Consider the following 19,592-nt stretch of genomic DNA (forward strand, 5'->3'; position numbering starts at 1 on the left):
CTGTATCATCTGCTGGGGGATTTCCCCTTAAATCATGCTTATCCATTTCTCAAATAAACTTATATATTTGTTTTCAAGAATACATTATTTTAAAATGTATTTAAAATTAACTTCGGAAAGCAAGAAATGAATGCCTTAATTATATGTGGAGTTTAGGGAATTTTCTTCACAAGCACCATTGAAAATATAGCAACTTATTTCATGGTCACAAAAATCACTGTGTAGATGTAGGGAAGACATTTTTTCCCTTCTTCCCTTCTAGATTCTTTGGCTGGCCTAATAATTGATAGAAGACAGATTGACAGGAGAAAAACAAAAGGTAACAACGTGCATCTCCTGCATACATTGGAGAGCCCCAGTAAAACAAAATCTACAAAATGGCTGCGGCTACCACCTTATATACCATCTTCAGCTAAAAACTAAAAACGATGGGGATGGGTAGTCAGTTGTGGGAGGCAACCAGGAAAAGCACAGGAAACACGGGTAACGTTATGCAGATTTAAGTTGTGGGCTTTCCCATAGATAACAGATTCGGCCATCCTCTTCTGGTAAAGTAAGAGACACCCATACAAAATGGATATTTCTCTTATAAATGTAAATGTCTCTTACGAAAGAGTAACTTTCCTAAGTTTTCAAAGCTTTTTCTTTCCTTGCTGGTCATATATAAAAATAACTTTGAATTCTGGAGTTTACAGACTCTTAAGAGACAATGTGGGTGGCTCTTAAAAGAGCCTTGAGTTATTGGAGAAGGAGCGAGGTTATTTGGAGCTGGTGTACTTAGTAACAGCCTTGGTGCCCTCGGACACGGCATGCTTGGCCAACTCCCCGGGCAACAACAGGCGCACGGCAGTCTGGATCTCCCTCGACGTGATGGTCGAGCGCTTGTTGTAATGCGCCAGGCGCGACGCCTCGCCCGCGATGCGCTCGAAGATGTCGTTGACAAATGAATTCATGATACCCATGGCCTTGGAGGAAATACCGGTATCCGGATGAACCTGCTTCAACACCTTGTACACATACACGGCGTAGCTCTCCTTGCGACTACGCTTGCGCTTCTTACCGTCCTTTTTCTGGGCCTTGGCCACCGCCTTTTTGGAGCCCTTCTTTGGAGCAGAAGCAGACTTCGCTGGCTCAGGCATCGCAAAGCCAAAAAACCTCCAGGGAGCAAACGAGAAACAAATACGCCCACGAGCAACCGTCCTCAGTATTTGTTTGGTCTGTATGCAAATTAGAGATGGCAGAATTGCGATCTGTGATTGGCCTTTTCAGCATCCTGTTCTCTGATAGGCTCTTTATTACAAAGTCTCATTGGCTCTTCCCTTAGCTCAACCTTACATAATTTGACCTTTCAATTACAAACTCTCTATGTAAATTAGTAACGTTGTTGTTTTAGAACTAGCTTTTGATTGGCTAAGGTTTGTGTTCGGCCAATCGCACAGGCTGTTTTACCAAACCGCCGCAGACTATAATAGTCTAGCTTCTTGTATTGAGGATCATTTTCTTTGGTTTTTGTTTTGTTTTTAGTTTCTCGTCATGTCTGGCCGGGGGAAACAGGGTGGTAAGGTACGTGCCAAGGCCAAGACCCGGTCCTCGCGGGCCGGGCTCCAGTTTCCTGTGGGCCGGGTGCACCGCCTGCTCCGCAAGGGCAACTACGCCGAGCGGGTCGGGGCCGGCGCTCCGGTGTACCTGGCGGCGGTGCTGGAGTACCTGACGGCCGAGATCCTGGAGCTGGCGGGCAACGCGGCCCGCGACAACAAGAAGACGCGCATCATCCCGCGTCACCTACAGCTGGCCATCCGCAACGACGAGGAGCTCAACAAGCTACTGGGCAAAGTCACTATCGCTCAGGGCGGCGTCCTGCCCAACATCCAGGCTGTACTGCTGCCCAAGAAGACCGAGAGCCACCACAAGGCCAAGGGCAAGTGAATCTATCCCAATATCAGTGCGTGTCTATAACGTTTTACCCAAAGGCTCTTTTCAGAGCCGTCCACATTTTCACACTTAAAAAAGCTTGTAACTAAACTTGGGCTGAGTCTATGAAACTTACGCGGTTAAAGCCACTGAATAATCGCCACAGTTTATCATCGCAAGTTATCTTCGCTATCTAACGGGACTGATTGGAATGTGGCTCAGGGAAACAGGACTTTTACCAAAAAATTGTTAGTACCGTAAGCAAGGGCTTTTAGTAGTGGTGAAGCAGGTTTTGGTAACGTATTAAAAACCTGGGGTAGTATAGTTATTTAGAGAGAAGGGAAATATTCTATCTTGCGGAGAAGGCAGGTGGGGGATGGTAGCTTAGAATGTCACTAAGACGTTTGAAACAGCCAAACAAAAGAACGGCTGGCAAATCAGATCAGCGCGGGCTTTTCAAGTTCTGAACTTGTTGCCGAAACTCGGCCTCTGTTCACCCGTGCCGAATAGTAAGCGGCGACATAGTTTTGGGTGAAGTAGAAAAGAGTAGCTTTCATTGCTTTGCCAGGCAAAGGAGACCACAGCAGACTAGTGCCCTCAAGACTGTACCCTCCCTTGAGAGAGTAGGAAGGAATCTTATACAGTCTAGGAGTGGAAAATAGGGCCGCAGATAAGAATGCAATTTTGCGTTCTTTTTTACTTGAGGAAAATTTCAAAATCAAAGATGGCGTCCGGCGGTCCTGGGACTGGCTCTGGTGGTGCTTGAGGTTATCGCACCGTGATCTCCTTTCTGGAATGAAAAATGTTCACAGAGGAAGGGGGTGTTTTCTCGGAGAGGTAAACACCAGGTGCATAGTACAATTTTAACTAGAAAACAATCATTTTCAAAGTGAAATTAAGCAAGAAAGAAAGATCTCTGAGAGACTGGCTGACTGGGCTAAAAGAATAGAGTTCAACATGATGGTGGCTATCTTAACTAATTTCTGCTGGAACTGAAGCAAAATCCCATTTGGCCACCATAGGAAAGTCAATCATTTGTTGCGCACTGTTTGCCGGGCGTCTCCGGCCCGTCGCTTTCCCCGTGGTTTCCCAGTGGAGGTAGGAAGTGGCAGCCCAGGGGAATCTAAGTTCAGTTCAGAAAAAGTAACCACGGCGAAAAAAAGATTACAAGTAAATCTGTTCTTAAAGCGTAGTCCTCGGAATTCTAGGCCCCCATTACATAGATTTGAATCAGAATTGGCATCGCCCACGATCTCCAAGTGGCTCCTTATTTATAATTTGAGGTGCGCTGAACTAGAACATTAGAAAATTAGTTCCTTTGGGTCACAGAGTATAACAAAAAGAGGGATTGAAATGTGGAGTATTTCATCCAATCAGAGTCTCTAATAATTCCCCAATCACTGCGTTGACTCTTCAGCCAATGGTGGTGTTTCGCGGGGCTTTTGAAATAGCTCAAGGCCAATAGGAACGTTTCTGAGTATATATAAAGGGGACCTCTTCCTACTTCTTTGCCAAGTTGGTTTCTGTTTCTTTTGTTTGTTTACGATGGCTCGCACTAAGCAAACCGCGCGTAAGTCCACCGGTGGTAAGGCGCCGCGCAAGCAGTTGGCCACCAAGGCGGCCCGCAAGAGCGCGCCGGCCACAGGCGGCGTGAAGAAGCCACACCGTTACCGGCCCGGCACGGTGGCCCTGCGCGAGATCCGCCGCTACCAGAAGTCCACGGAGCTGCTGATCCGCAAGCTGCCGTTCCAGCGCCTGGTGCGCGAGATCGCGCAGGACTTCAAGACCGACTTGCGCTTCCAGAGCTCGGCCGTTATGGCGCTGCAGGAGGCGTGCGAGGCCTACCTGGTGGGGCTCTTCGAGGACACCAACCTGTGTGCCATCCATGCCAAGCGCGTTACTATCATGCCCAAGGACATCCAACTTGCTCGCCGCATCCGCGGGGAGAGGGCGTAAAGCTTCCCCAGCTATCTCAATCCAACTAAAAAGGCTCTTCTAAGAGCCACCCACATTTTCTTTAAAATAGCTGTCATTTAGGCTGTTCTGTTTCTATGAGTTTTGTTTTGGGATGTTAAGATTGAGACTTCCTGAGTTACTGGGTAAACTTTTAGGAAGTGTCGTGTAACTTCACAGGTGTCCATGATTTCAGTTAAATTCTGGCAGCTTTGTATACCTTCAATCGGTAGGTTATGTGCAAAAGTTGCTCAAAAGTATGAACTTTGCTGTCTCGTGGGAAATGTAATATAAACACATGCAGGTGGAGTGGGGGATTGGTAGGTTTGGCAACAGAATAAGCTGTGTTTTAGTTTGGAAGGGGCAGTAATCGGTGTGATGTGAAGATCGGGTTATTTGGGTACGTGGATTATGTATGGAAGGTGAGCTGCTTCACCCACAAAAGGTTGAATTTGGGTGGAGGTGGGTGTGGATTTGCTGTTTACCCCTTCTAAAGCTGTGTTCCCACATGTTTGGGCATTGACAATTGAGAATCTAAAGCGTTTGCCGTTACTTACTAATGTCTCTGAGACCTCAATTTGCTCAGTTCCAATCTGTGCCAAGTTAAAAGTGAAACAGTTTTGGCTTTCCCGTGAAATGTTTGACCTTTTACACAGAGAACAGTGAGGGCGTTGTTTAGCTGATAGCTGACTTCTATAAAAAAGTTTAAGCTTCTCAGTCAGGATTTCTAATAAACTTATTGGTAGCAGAACCCAAGACAGAGAACCCTGCTGGCTTCTACAGTTTCACTACTCAAAGTGTGCTCTACCACCAGCAGCATGTACATCACTTGGGAATTTGCTAGAAACGTAGATTTTCAGACCCAACCCAGGTCTACTGAGTCAGAATCTACGTTGTACCCAGTTCACCCCAGGTGATTCTTATGAACGCTAGATTAAGAAGTTTATTTTTTTAAATGGCGTTTTTGGTCTCATCAAGAAAAGCAGCCTGTCTGTGAACTCTTACCAGGAGAAAGCATTTGCAAACTACACTTATTTATGTAATAGAATGAAATTTCTGTCAAGCAGTTGCACATAACAAGGTGCCTCTAGAGTTTGATTTCATTATGGATCAGTGGTCTCAGTGGTGACTGCACATTACAGTCAATTGGAACTTTTATTAAAATATTTTTGCTTGGGGTCCAATCAGTATGACTATAATTGTAGGAGGTGGGCCCAGGCAGCAGTAATTATTAAAATTCAGGTGCTTCCAATAGATAGCTAGGGCTGGGACTCAATAATGCATAAATTCCAGTCTTGTGGTTAGCTCCTGTTGGACTCCAGGCTTAGCAAGGAGTTACCTAACTAAATCAGGCTTTCCTTCTAGCTCCAAAGGAGGACTTTCTGTCTTGCTTGATGACAGTTTATCTCACTGCAATGAATCAAATAGTATTTGGCTTTTATAGCAATTTCTGAGGACAGGGCTAATGTGAGTCTATATTGAGAAATGTAGCTGCTTTCAGTGGTTGACATTACTAGGTTTTCAGGGATGCTACAAGGAGGAACATCCTGGAGAGGGGATACCTCTCTGTCTTCACATTGCACTTTCCTGTACAGATTAGCACAAGGTCTTGTTTGGTCTTTCAGGTGGCCTTTCTCCATAGCCTTTTTAAAAAAAAAAAATTATTTAGGAATTTACTTCCGCACCCCCACCCCCCAACCTGGATATTGTTTCATTTTTTTAAACTTAAAAAAAAATTTTTTTATTACACAACATTTGAGAATATATGGAAGTAGAGATAATAGTTTAACAGACCCTAGGTACCCTAGGTACTCCTCATCCAGCCTCAACACCAACACTGCCCAAATTTATCTATACCTCTTCTATCTTGATTATTGTCAAGCGAATCATATCATTTCCTCTCAACATTTTTATATACATCTATTTAAAAACCTAATTGTGATGCCATGATTACTCCCCCAACAAACAACATTTAACACTGATGACTTTTAAAATTTATTTATTCCACGTACATTTGTTGAGTTTACAATGTGCCAGATGCTGTTCTGTGCACTGGGAATATACTTGGAGAACAAAACAGAGAAGATTCTTTGCTCTCATGGAATTTACATTTGATCCTGGGATAGGCAATAAATCAGGTAAATAAGTATCATATGTAATATGTTAGATGGTGAGAAGAACAATAAAGCAAGAATAAGGATTGTCATGGGGAGTTGAAATTTAGATAAGGTGACCAATGAAGACGGCAGTAAGGAGGTAGTTATTTCAGCAGAGTTGTGAGGAAGTAGTAGTGGAAAGAGAAAGTGGGAGACTTCCCTGGTGAGTGCCGCAGTGGTTAAGAATCCTCTTGCCAATGCAGGGAACGCGGGTTCGAGCCCTGGTCCGGGAAAATCCCACATGCCGCAGAGCAACTAAACCCGTGTGCCACTACTACTGAGCCTGCGCTCTTGAGCCCGCGTGCTGCAACTACTGAACCCGCGTGTCACAACTACTGAAGCCCACACGCCTAGAGCCTGTGCACCGCAACAAAAGCCCACCGCAATGAGAAGCCCACACACGGCAACAAAAAGAGTAGCCCCTGCTCGCCGCCAACTAGAGAAAGCCCGCATGCAGCAACAAAGACCCAACGCAGCCAAAAATCAATCAATAAATAAATTCTAAAAAAGAAAGAGGGAGAGGAGGAGGAATGTTGAGATGCCAGGGTGGCTATGTGGAGTGGAGTGGGCTGGGCACTGTAGGAGGAAATAATGGCAGAGAAATGAAAGGAAGCCAGATCATGCAGGGGCTTGTAAGTCACCGTAAGGAATTCGGCTTTTGCTCTGAGTGAGATGGAAGGTCTTGAGAGGAGTTGCACATAGTTTTTGTGTCCGTCTCTCTCATTTAATCAGGTTCTGCTTTATTTTCAGGTGGTCTCAGTTGTGCTCCAGCACAAAAATCAAGGCCCATTTTTCTTTATTTTGTGCTATTCAAACCTTGAAAATAGAAGCTGACCTGGAGGATTTATAGTTAGGGAGAAAATCATTTATAAAATATAAACTTTTGGGGTTAAAGGTGACTCATAGCATAGTACTTCAGTTTACTAGTTTTATGGACACAGGCAAATTGTTTACCCTCAGGTAACAAACAGTTTATTTGAATTGAAAATCAAATGTCTTCAGGAACGAGGCAAGGGGTTTTTGTATCAGGAACAGTAGTGAGCTATCCAGCTTTATATCACTGGGTCAGTCAGTGGTGACCTTCTGGCTGAATGCAAGCTCCCTGTGTTGCAAGGTCCATGTAGCACTCTTGGTCTTTATTATGTCATTTGCCAAGTAGAGATGTTAACAATCCCGTCCTTGGGAACTGTCCAGGTGGTAAGAGATTCACGATTTTATCAATTCAAAGTCTGTAATTTAGTGCCTATATGGATTATTTAATTTAATCATCACAATAACTCTGTGGGTTGGGGGGCCATTATCAGCTCAAATATGATGATGAAGAAATGGAAGCATAGTGAGGGGAACTACCTCTCACAGGGGTTTATTTGGATAAAACTGCCATGGACTTTATCTCCACTAGAGAATGGATGGACATTTTGTGTTATGTGCATATGTCCATTTGACTTCATCCATCCATCCATTCACCAAAAACTTTTTGAGTGCTTACTATATGCTCAACAGTGTTCTAGGTGCTGGAAAGAGCAATGCGTAACATGGCAAAGATGCTACTGTGCGGAGCTCACCTACGATTCTTGTGGGAGACAGAAAATAAACAAAGATAAACAGTCTTTTGGTAAAGAGGATTAAGAAAACACAGAAAACAGACCAAGGGGATTAAGGACTGCCACAGAGTGGGAGATGGGTGGTAGATAGTTGTCATTTTAAATAAGGTGGGTGGGGAAAACTTCACAACTGAGATGAGATATGAAAGCCAGTGTCATGAAGCTTGGAAGGGAGAGGGGTCTTCATACATCTGTAAGAAGATCATTCCACAGAGAAGAAACCGTGATTGCGAAGGTCCTATGTTGGGAGCATCACTTGGAATGATGGTCGCAGGTCTGATAACCAACTAGATAGAACCAGGTTCCTCTTCTGTTTTCTCAAGCTGGAGTTTCAAGTCTCAAGCTCAGCAGTGATTTTACACATTTTTTTTTCCCCCAAAAGTATTGTTCTAGTTTCCTGAGCACACCCAATTCAGATGGTAAACTGAGGCCGGGGCAGGAAGAGATGAGTACTAATCCCAGGGAGGACTGCCAGCCTGATTCAAGGATACCAGTCATTAAGGAAAGCCTATTAATTATTTGATAATTTATTTTAAATAAAAAGTAAGATATTTTGAGGTTCCAAATAATCACCATCATCGTTTTACTTTTCAGGAAAAAGAGAATCCAAATGTAATATTTCTAAAAAGGCTTTATACACTGTAACAAGTAAATTTTCTGAGATTACTTTGGATAATTATGGATACGTCCCCAAATGTAAATAAAACTGTTCATCTGTTGGCTCATGGCTAATAGAACTCTGTATTAAAACCTTCAAAATGGTGATGCTCTGATGGCCAAACCCATGATTTTAAAAATAAAACAAAATTAAAATAAATTTACTTATTTATGTTAAAGGTGTTACATGTTCTCAACTGCAGATCTTGAGCTATAGCTGTGTCTTGGCACAGATCTAAGAGATCACATCTCTTCCGAACCCTTCCTATTGGGAGAGACTGCAGTCCAAATGCAGGGATTTTCATTATGGTGTGTAAACTATTAATTACTTTCATTTTTAATAAGTAGTGTTCAAGGAAAGAATAGAAAACTGGTGTCCTTCAGGTTTTGCCAGATAACTATGAAACTGTCGGGGAGGAAGAAAATGTCCTCTATCCTTTGCCAACTAAAGAATGTAGCTAGGGGCTTCCCTGGTGGCGCAGTGGTTGCGAGTCCCCCTGCCGATGCAGGGGACGCGGGTTCGTGCCCCGGTCCAGGAAGATCCCACGTGCCGCGGAGCGGCTGTGCCCGTGAGCCATGACCGCTGAGCCTGTGCTCCGCAACGGGAGAGGCCATAACAGAGAGAGGCCCGCGTACAGCAAAAAAAAAAGAATGTAGCTAGCCATCTGGTTCTACAAGGTTTGAGATCCAGCAACAAGTAACAGAACTTCCTTTTAGAAAATAGAGATTGGGAACCTGCCTTGGTGGACGGTATATTAACATAAACCCCCAAACCTTGTGGACGAAGAATGTCACCTACCATATCAGTAAACTAAGGATGTGGCGGCCATCAAGCCATCAGCCCCTGCAACTGCCTTCGCCTGTGCACCCTGAGGGGATTCAGGATGGAGAAAAACAGGATACTGGCCCTAGATAGTTAAGCTACATATTTATCAAAGGAATGATTTCAATGAGCCCAGACTCTTGCATCTTCCCAGATATAGAAAGGGCTAACTTCACTAACGTGAGATGGCTGTTTTCTTTAACAGTAATATTTTGACGTTCCAACTACCTGTTTTTTTGTGTTATTTTTTTGTTTGTTTGTTTTGGTTTTGTTCAAAAACTCCTACATATCCTGGCTCGTCCTTTACCTCTTCAGGACCAGTCCCTCAGAGCTATCTGAGAGGCTGTCTCTTGGGCTTAAGTCCTCCATATACCTGCTGGATATAACATAATTCTCAACTTTTATGTTATTATTATTATTATTTTTTCAATTGACAACCTTACGGCTTATTGCAAGTTTATTCTCTGCTTTTATGAGGTCCAAAAAGGGTGTTCTAGATCAGCAGGTAGCTCTTTCTTCCAAGCAGTTGGTTCTGGAGCCCAGGTGCCCTTTTATCTTTGTGTCTCAATCATCCTAATCACATTGCTTTCACATGTTAAAAAATAAAATTCAATGGAGTAAAATTTAAAGATCTTATTGGCTTTATTCAGTGATTCATGAATCAGGCAGCATCCAGTCTAGCAGATAGAAAAGAGCTGTGAGGAGCTGTACAAAATAAAAGATTTTTCTAGGTAGAAGGGAGCAGGAACAGGGAAGTTACACTAGGAAAAAAAGTGGGTAGCTTACTGCAAGGTTGCTTTCCTTTAGGGGTTGGCAGGGGTCTGACCCGGCTGATTACCTAACTGGTGCTGATCAGGCACTTCCTGATTGACTAGTTTAAGATTTCATTTCTGGGGAAGCCAAAACTGTAATTAAGTCTTGGTCTGATGACATAGCTCTATTTTGGGCCTGTTTTGTTTCTAAAACACTTTTGTCTTAGGAGGGGAAAGAGCTTGGAAAGTCTTCCTGGGAGCTTATTATGCCCCAGACCTGAAAATGTCAAACTTTACTTTTATTTACATTCCATTGTTAGGAACTCAGCTATGTGGGCTAAGAAGGCCACACCCAACTACAAGGGAAGCTGGGAAACAAGGTCTCTGAGGGCTCAGGAAGAAGAGGTTAACAGCCAGTGTGCCTCTACCTCTGAAGGTTTATAGAGTTTATCTGTGCAGAACTGGGGCCCTGAAGTTAGTATCATGTATCTGTCACCTCAGATATCCACACTTGCTCTAATTATCTTTCCAGAAAACCTGTGTATCTTCTAAAATCACTATGCACAAGTCCTCTGTTCTTTCCTGACAGTGGTAGACACAGCATTGAAACAACAGAGTTCTGGGGTAGTCCCAACACTAAATATGCTTGAGCAAGTCACCTATAAGAGTTACTTTATTATCTCTACAGATGGTGAAGCATGCTGAATGATTCTGCATAATGTCCAAGGTCACCTGGCTAGTAAATGGTGACAACAAATTTCAGCCCAGGTAGTGAACCTCAAAGCCCTTCAATTTTAAGCATATTTCATTACTGTTCTATATTTGTATACATTATTATTTGCTCTATAGGACAATGTTATATGTCCTAGGTAACAGGGACCATATCTTATTAAGAATGACAAGTAGAATGACATGTGAGAAATTACCTTAATGCAGTGGTAGCCTCCAAATACACTACCAGGCAGGCCATTTCCAAGGTCATAGAACATAAAGTCTCACAGACCAATTTAAGTTCCCTGATTAATTTTATTGAATCAATTTTAAATATATAGCAAGAAACAAGGGAAAAGATATTGGACAAATGGACACATTTCAGATAGGTTGCAAAAGATCAATTGAATCCTTGGTTTCACTTTTCATTTGAAACCTCCCTTTCCTCCTCTTCTCCCCCCTCTCCTCCCCCTCCCTCTCCTCTATCTCTCTCTGACCCTTCCCTCTCCCTCTCTCTCCTCTCACTCCCTGCTTTCCTTTGAATTTCTTCTCTGATGAGAATTAGGTTGGACTTTGAGCAAAGGGGTCCAGCAGATGGAAGTGATTTGGAGCCAACACATGCTTGCTGTGTTGGAGAGATGCAGGGCTGAGTATACAGCCTCCCATCTAGGGAGGTCACCAGTGACATACCAAGCAAACATGTCTTTTATGTGCATGTTGTCTATAGAGGGCAAATGGTACCAAAATGGGAGTCACCAATGGGTGGTCAGTTTAAGAACTCATAAATATTGGGTACCTCATAAATACTTAGTGTCTTACAAATATTTGGCACTTCTTGGTTCTTTCATCACTTTATATCTCCATGTAGCACACACAAGCTCTACTTTCTCTATGTCTAACATCTCACGAGGTACTAACTTAATGATTTACAGTAAATACAGCTTCTGAATTTTGTATCTCATAAATGCCTTGCTTACCTATCCAACATTTCTTATATGTTTCCTATTATGAACTACCTACTTAATATTTATGAATTTCATCATTCCAGTTTGTTCTTGGTAGGCTCTCCATAGTAGAATTGAATAGTAGAATATATTTGAGAATATTCTCAAATAACAGAGCAAACATACCTTATACATAGAAAGGGATGAGTTCCCTAAGGAGAGTGGAGCGCCCATTCCAGGCCTGAGCTACATAGAGAAAAAGACTTTAATTTTGCTTAACCACTGACTATTTTCGGCTGTCTGTCACTTCTAGGGGTATCTAATACTAAGTCATACAGGTGCACATTTAAAAAAGAAGAAATCTTATTAAGGAGAATCTTTAAGAGGAATAATGGACAAGATTTCTTAGTATAGTATTCCTTTCTACATTTCAGTAAGATCCTACATTTCAGTAAGTCACAGCACTAGGACCGGTACAAAATTCTTGTGGACCAATGATAAAACATGGTACCTGAAAATGTAAATATATAACATCTGTTGTTAACCATAATCCACAAATACAAACTTGAACTCTGAACATTTTTGTGATTCCTTTCTCTCTTTTACTGTCTCTTCTTCCCTTGTCATCTCTTACTCCACCTCCCTGCCAGAATTGCCTCCAGGGAAATTAAAAATTTAAGGTTAAGTCAATTCAGCTTTTGGCAATACTAAAGTGACATTTAGACTGATACTTCCCTTCTGTTCGTTTGTATACTGTCTAAATATTCATTTTAGACTATGAGCCCTGTGAGCAGAGATTGTTTCTATCCTGCTCATTGCTGTGTCCCTAGTACCTGTCACTTTTTGAAACTTAATAGGCTCTCAATGAATGAATGAATAAATTCAGTCCTCGTTTTTCCACTCAAGAGTTCATTTAGAGAAGAATCTTGGGCACACTCAGATCTATGATCTCACAATACTCTGCAACTGCCCCCCCCCCCAATCCAGCAGAGAAATGGCCATGAGAGTGGACTTACCAAAAGTGAGGATAGCAACTAAAGAGCTCTGATCCACATTGCAGGTAGCCTGCGTGTATGATCCTTAGAGTCAGGGTATTTTGCAAAGCTGTAGCTGAAATTGTATTGTTAATTCCAATCAGCCTTAAGGAAAGACTGACTAACCGACTCACTGGGCTGCCAGCCAAGGACTGTATCCAAAACTCAAGGTTTTATTTCCAGGCTACTTGAGGTGTCTTACCCCTTCCTTTTCTCTATCACGTGAGTAACTAATGATTTCACAATATTTGATGGTCCGACTTCTAAAATTCTTAATAGCTCAGCAACTAAAACTGACTTTTCAGTTCTTAACATAAAACCGTTTCTCTGCTCTGTGCCTGCTAAAATTATTTCAGCTCAATCTACTTCTGAAGAAATTAGAGTGGTAAAGATGCTTAATTAGTCCATTTTCAAATCTGATCTTACTTCTCTCTAGAAACAAGTAGTATGCAGCATTAGAGCCCCTTTGAAAGTGTGAGTGGCTCTGAAAAGAGCCTTTGGGTTTAATAGCGCCTAAAAACATTTACTTGGAGCTGGTGTACTTGGTGACAGCCTTCGTGCCCTCGGACACGGCGTGCTTGGCCAGTTCCCCAGGCAGCAGCAGGCGTACGGCCGTCTGGATCTCTCTCGACGTGATGGTCGAACGTTTGTTGTAATGCGCCAGGCGCGAAGCCTCGCCAGCGATGCGCTCGAAGATGTCGTTGACGAACGAGTTCATGATGCCCATAGCCTTGGATGAGATGCCAGTGTCCGGGTGGACCTGCTTCAGCACCTTGTACACGTATACGGAGTAGCTCTCCTTGCGGCTGCGCTTGCGCTTCTTGCCATCCTTCTTCTGCGCCTTGGTTACCGCCTTCTTAGATCCCTTCTTGGATGCAGGAGCAGACTTAGCCAGCTCAGGCATGGTGTAAAGTTATTAAACAGACGAAAACTGACAACATCTGTTACAATGTTGGCCTATTTTTGTAGGGCTTCTATGCAAATAGGTGCTTAATCTATCTCAATTCGTGATTGGGTCAAATCAGCCAGTAGAAATCTCTCATGCAAATAAGGTGATTTCAAATCTGCTTTTTGATTGGCTGTTTAAGTGGAATTAACACTAGATATCGCCCCTCCCAACCATCAGAAAAAATAACTTTCGTTTTCAAAATAGTGCAAAAAATTAGTCTTGTCCGTAATTATCTATTTGTGAGCCTTGTTTCTCTCTAGATCCGGACCTAAAGAGACAAATGCCCGATACAAATTTATGACTAGTTTTCTGCCAAAATTCAGTTACCGGGTTAGTAATTCTAGAAAAGAGAACACTGAAATTAGCTAAATATAAAAATGTTTTCAAAATTATGCCATTGGCATTCCCAATTCGGCTTGATCAAAGTCGGCAACACTTTAGCTTTACGAAGAATTAAGGATCGTCACATTTCAACGGCAGTAGTATTTTCATGTTTCCTAGGAAGTGTCTGGAAGTGATGCCAGCGTTTGTTGGAGGGCTGGGAATTATGTAAAATGGTGCTTGCATTGCTAAAATAAAACGTTTATTCAAAATCAGAACCTTTGATAAGTGACGAAACTGGACTCGATCAATTACATTCAAAACCCGAGCTTTTGAAAGGGCTCAGAACTCTGGAACGTTCATTTTCGTCTCTTCCCAAACTTAATCCCGAAAAAGGGGATTAAAACAAAACCAATTAAGGTATATATAAAACATGTAACATACAGGGTGAATAAATGGCGGAGGACTTTAAGCAAGAAAATATGGAGCATAGTGCAATATAGATCTAGGTTTTCTAAAGTGAGACCTGGTATCCAATCACAAGGCCTATCCAGTTACTTAATTCACGGCGCGGAATTTGAAGATTCGGACCAATCAGGAGGACTTCGCCTTTATAAATAAGAGCAAGAACAGCACGGCTTGTAGTTGTAGCAGTGTTTTCAGTCTCCCATTATGGCTCGTACTAAGCAGACCGCTCGCAAGTCCACCGGCGGCAAGGCGCCCCGCAAGCAGCTGGCCACCAAGGCGGCCCGCAAGAGTGCGCCGGCCACGGGCGGCGTGAAGAAGCCGCACCGCTACCGGCCCGGCACGGTGGCCCTGCGCGAGATCCGCCGCTACCAGAAGTCCACCGAGCTGCTGATCCGCAAGTTGCCGTTCCAGCGGTTGGTGCGCGAGATCGCGCAGGACTTCAAGACCGACCTGCGCTTCCAGAGTTCAGCCGTGATGGCGCTTCAGGAGGCGTGCGAGGCCTACCTGGTGGGGCTCTTCGAGGACACCAATCTGTGTGCCATCCACGCCAAGCGCGTCACCATCATGCCCAAGGACATCCAGCTTGCCCGCCGCATCCGCGGGGAGAGGGCGTAAATTGGCTTTTTTAATCGAGTGATAACTAAAACCCAAAGGCTCTTTTCAGAGCCAATCACTTCATCTAGAAAAGGTGCCGTAGTACTTAGTCATTAAGAGCACAAGTTTCGCGCAGTCCCGAGAGACCTTTGTGGAGAGAGTCTCGGAATTAAGCTCTTTTAAAAGCCTATGGTGTTTTTGTTTTTCTGTGGTTTTTTTTTTTTGGTTGCGTTGGGTCTTCAGTGCCGCATATGGGCTTTCTCTAGTTGCGGCGAAATTTTACTGAATTCCTCAATGCAAATAGTATTTTTAAATTGGAACATGGGGCTAACTCTTCGTTATGGTGCGCGAGCTTCTCATTGCAGTGGCTTCTCTTGCAGAGCACGGGCTCTAGGCGCGAGCGCTTCAGTAGTTACAGGACGTGGACTCAGTAGTTACAGTGCGTGGGCTCAGCAGTTCTGGCACACAGGCTTAGTTGCTCCGTGGCATGTGGGATTTTCCTGGACCAGGGCTTAAGCCCGTGTCCCCTGTATTGGCAGGTGGTCTTAACCACTGCACCACCAGGGAATTCCTAAAAAGCCTATGTTATTTTTAAGTTTTTAGTGTAGGAACTGCCTCCACGACTTTACTTGCACACCTCCGTTTGGCGTATATTGTGTAGGTTAGGTACATTTAGGCGTGGCTAAACTCTTGGTCTACACCAGGGTGCCCTTGCTGACCAGAATTGTGAGGCCCAGCTCGCTAGCAACCACAAGGACCCTGTTGAGAATGGTCACGGATATACCACGACCACCCCTAAAACGGAGCCAAGGCTTAGGTTATTAGCTTTATCACCAAAGGGAAGACCTTGACAGCTCCTGAGAACTTGGTGGCGGTCTTTACCCACCAGGTCTTCTCTACAAAGGGCCAAAGCAACCAACAGGGGCAGCTGGGTGGGTCTCTGAGTAGGAAAAAACTGAATGAACTCGAATGCAGGAATCATGAGCCTTTCAGCACACGCCATTAAAGGGGTCTTTTTCTGTTTTCCTAAATTCCCTATCTTAATTTCTAAATCAAATCTTATGAAAGTACCTCATATTTGTCAGTAAAACATGAAAATCAGCTGTAAGCTTGAGAGTTCTCTATTGCAGAAAATATTGTCTTCGCTTTCTTCTCATCCCTACAAAACAGCAGTGTTATACTATTCTATATTGAAACAATATTCCCTTCTTGTGGAAGTAACAAATTCTTCACTATTTCTAAACTGGTAGCTGAAGGGAAAAAAGTAAGGAATTTTCTTCTGAAACTATACAGTCTGTTATTTGGAAATGTAGAAAGGTTGTTACTAAGTGGGTTACTGTAGACCGTTTGGAAGGATTTTATGTCTATTCAAACACTTCAGCAAATTTCAGGCTCAAGATGGGTGAGGTACCCTTAACTACAAAATGGAGAGCCTTCTATTAATTTATTATTTTTTAATGGGCTGTTTCCCCTTGAGGATCACTAAGGAAAGAGGTCAGGTGGTAAATTTAACAGAAACAAAGCTGTAAATAAATACACAGGCCAAGTTAGCCATTTTAAGTCCTAAAGGTTTTATAAACGAAATCTTTGTTCTTGGAAGTCTGTTAGGCATTGAGACTCTGGTGCTGAGAACTGGGGAGCCTGGACCCACATAAGGAAAAAAGTTTAGCTATTCAAAATTCCAATAATGGAGTGTTAGATATTTGTAACGCTACATAAAGGCATTCCATATTAGAACGTACTTTCCCATATCCTGTACTTTCTTTGAGATTCCAGCACAGTAAGTTTTTTAATGTCTGTTTCTGTCTCACCAGATGGTGAATGTCAAGATATGAGGACCAAGGGGGCACAGAAAACACCTAGTTGTATTATTAAATCCACCAGAACATCTAGAACAGTCCTTGCCTAAAACAAACCCTCTGGAAATTATTTAATCAAATTGGAATTTAAAATAAAAATTATTGAACAAACAGGAATTACCATTCAGTTTATTCCTGATTACAGAAGTAAAAGATTGATAGAGTTCATGTAACTTTAATGCTATATACTTTTACCACGTAGAAATAATCAACATTAATTGAGTAGTTGCATTACTGAGTCGGCCAGAAGTCATGTATTAGTCTATGAAGTCTCCAAAATATAAGGTAAATTCAATAGTTCTCTACTAATATACATAATTATTATTCTATTAGTTCTTTACAGATGAGGAAACTGAAACTAAGAAAGTTTCAGTTAAAAGGATAAAGCCAAAACTTTTCCCCTTTGGCATTGCTATATTAAACAATAGCATCAGTATGATCCTAAACAGTTACCCCTAAGGTTTTATTCCTTGGAAGAGCTGTCTAGGAAGACTGATATGTTTATCTTAATATTTTCACAATATGTTAAAGGAAATGGGTGGATTTTGAAAATGTGCAGGATCATATAAAACTGTGTTCTATTATACTACAATTATTACAGCCAATTGCACAGAAATATAATTGATGCACAGCAATAAAACTATAACATTAGCTTGGACAATTTTTAGCCTTTCTGTCCATCATCCAAACAATGATCTTGATTGTTAAGACACATACACACACACACACACACACACTTTTTTTCTTTAAATTTTAAAAGCATACATTGAATGGTAGTGCTTAACATGAGATCTTTTTAACGAATTTTGATTTTCTTGGGGAAATATCACAAATCTAAATCATGTCACAGTTTATTTGTACCTGTTGGAAAATTAAGTTGTATAACCATTTCAGGCTTACCTGGTTGCCTATAAGTACATGTAATTTAAAAACAAACAAGTATATAATCTCTGAATGACCAGTACCTTTATTTTATAGAAGTGATAGCTAAAAATCAAGATAATTCAGAAATGCCACTTCATTCTTTTTATACATCCTGCCTACCACATATGTACACAGGTAAATATTGATATTTTACATCTGAAGACTTTTATACTGCAAAGGTTTTTTTTTTTTTTTTTTTTTCAGTATCCCCAACACCTTGGATGGCATACGTCAGAAAGTAAGGGAGCTAGTGCCTAAATCAAGCCATGAGGAAGGTCATAGAAGGGGCAGAGAGATTTATTACCCTTAGCTTTCCACAGAAAAACAGAAAATCACTGAATCTGATTATTATGGGGGTAATCCCACCCATTTGATAGGATTTTAAAGCTCAGTCAATTAAAACACACCTAGAGTAGTGGGAAAACAAGATAAAGACCAATGACCCAGGGTTTACTTTAATGAGAGAAAAGAATAGATGCATTATAAATTTTCCATTGATAATAATGGTACCCAATTATTAATGTCATCAAAGCACATTTTCAGAGAAACTAGATTTTTCTAATTAGGGGAATTTATTCATGGAGTTGGAACTTGAGATGACATTGGAAAGATTCTCCCAGGTAGGAGAGAAGGAATAGCAGATGAGTAAAGTTGTCCAAAAAACAAACAACAACAAAAAGGAATAGAAAGGTAAATTTGAGTTATTAGTGCTGGTTAGTGTGAGCAGAAAGCATCATTATGAAAAAAGGCTACAAAGTTCTCACTCGAACATAAGGCAAGAGTGACAATTTTTATAAGACAGAATGACCAGAATTTAGGAATTAGGGGCTGGAGAAACTGGTTAGGAAGAACCAGTTAGGAAGAAACTGGTTAGGGTACTGGTTAAGAAACAATGGAATCATCCAGGTATGAGAGGATAAGGAGAGAATGTGAGAGGGGAGAAACTGTCAGTTACTGAAACTTATTTAAACATCTACCTGATTTAGTGACTGAGTGACATGAGTAATCAAGGCCTCCACACAGTGACATGAATTCCATCTGCCTCCCCCAGTTCAAAGGAGTCAGGCAATTACTAAGTACAAGGGAGAAAGTAATGACTTCAGCCTGGCTCCCAAAATTACTTTTGGCTTAGACCTATGCCATATGGATAAGTACCCTCCTGCAGCTAAGAAAATATGAACATGCCCTTCACACCTTCTATGCTAAGACGTCCTTTTTTTTTCTTTTTTTTTAGGTATGTTTCGGAGACAACTACTCACAGAGGCTCCTGATTGATATTTGCCATCTTTAAGTGTAGATCTGTTGAGTTTTTCTAAACCTGGGTTTTTGCCACTGCGATTGACAGACCACCTTTGTTCAGCAAAAGAACATCAGAAATCCAAGGATGAGTGTTTCAGGAGACCCTCCTAGGGATGTGGTTTACTGATGAAATACAGGGACTAGGAATGAGCTTCCTGATCGCTCATCATCCTGCTGCAGAATATCAAGACAATCCTAAGATGTTCATTTTAACCTGCTTTAACTGCAACAAAAATTTTGGGAGATGGAGTAAGAGTTAAACAAGTTCTGATTTCCTTGTAAATTAGAAACTGTCCCAAGGAAAGGAATATGAATATTAATTTACATAAACCAGTGTAAAACTAGAAGAGCATTGATTGAATCGTGTTTAATCCCTTCTGGTGCATTCCAAAGGGATTGTGAATTGGATAGCTCATAGAGGGCCTAAAATAGAAATACATGAATGTTATTTTTTCTGGATGAGCCTAAAAAGGAAATAGAGAACTCTACTCCTTTTCCAGTTGACATAATAGATGGGGAGCAGTGCTCAGAAAATGACACTAGGAATAAAGAAACTTGTGTTTGAGACCCAGGTCCATCATTTATTGACAAGGTGATTCTGGCCATTTCATCTTTCTAAGCTACAATTTTCTT

At 41.9% G+C, this 19,592-nt stretch overlaps 5 protein-coding genes across 7 annotated transcripts; 3 read left to right on the forward strand and 2 right to left on the reverse strand.

Moving 5' to 3' along the window:
- Positions 1 to 298: 298 nt before the first annotated feature.
- LOC131763395 (histone H2B type 1-C/E/F/G/I-like) lies at positions 299 to 1,156 on the reverse strand. Its single transcript, XM_059075534.2, has one exon. It carries the CDS (start codon positions 1,137 to 1,139, stop codon positions 759 to 761), a length of 381 nt encoding a protein of 126 aa, XP_058931517.1. The 5' UTR covers positions 1,140 to 1,156; the 3' UTR covers positions 299 to 758.
- Positions 1,157 to 1,437: 281 nt separating this feature from the next.
- Positions 1,438 to 18,978, forward strand: LOC131763372 (histone H2A type 1-like). 3 transcript variants are annotated; one of them, XM_067006568.1, is made up of 2 exons: positions 1,438 to 1,942; positions 18,895 to 18,978. In XM_067006568.1, the coding sequence occupies exon 1, from the start codon at positions 1,534 to 1,536 to the stop codon at positions 1,924 to 1,926; it is 393 nt and encodes a 130-aa protein (XP_066862669.1). In that variant the 5' UTR covers positions 1,438 to 1,533; the 3' UTR covers positions 1,927 to 1,942; positions 18,895 to 18,978. The 3 variants fall into 3 exon arrangements, with proteins under 3 accessions (XP_066862669.1, XP_066862670.1, XP_058931486.1); XM_067006569.1 differs by lacking the exon at positions 18,895 to 18,978 and adding an exon at positions 16,692 to 16,760; XM_059075503.2 differs by lacking the exon at positions 18,895 to 18,978 and adding an exon at positions 2,617 to 2,867 and having other exon boundaries at positions 1,438 to 1,918.
- Positions 3,442 to 3,948, forward strand: LOC131763379 (histone H3.1). The gene has a single exon (XM_059075511.2). It carries the CDS (start codon positions 3,457 to 3,459, stop codon positions 3,865 to 3,867), a length of 411 nt encoding a protein of 136 aa, XP_058931494.1. The 5' UTR covers positions 3,442 to 3,456; the 3' UTR covers positions 3,868 to 3,948.
- On the reverse strand, positions 13,069 to 13,449 carry LOC131763394 (histone H2B type 1-L-like). Its single transcript, XM_059075533.2, has one exon. It carries the CDS (start codon positions 13,447 to 13,449, stop codon positions 13,069 to 13,071), a length of 381 nt encoding a protein of 126 aa, XP_058931516.1.
- On the forward strand, positions 14,488 to 14,898 carry LOC136792022 (histone H3.1). Its single transcript, XM_067006567.1, has one exon. The coding sequence runs from the start codon at positions 14,488 to 14,490 to the stop codon at positions 14,896 to 14,898; it is 411 nt and encodes a 136-aa protein (XP_066862668.1).
- Positions 18,979 to 19,592: the final 614 nt, after the last annotated feature.

The sequence above is a fragment of the Kogia breviceps genome, chromosome 10 (genome assembly GCF_026419965.1).
Source record: "Kogia breviceps isolate mKogBre1 chromosome 10, mKogBre1 haplotype 1, whole genome shotgun sequence".
Taxonomy (NCBI): Eukaryota; Metazoa; Chordata; class Mammalia; order Artiodactyla; family Physeteridae; genus Kogia; species Kogia breviceps.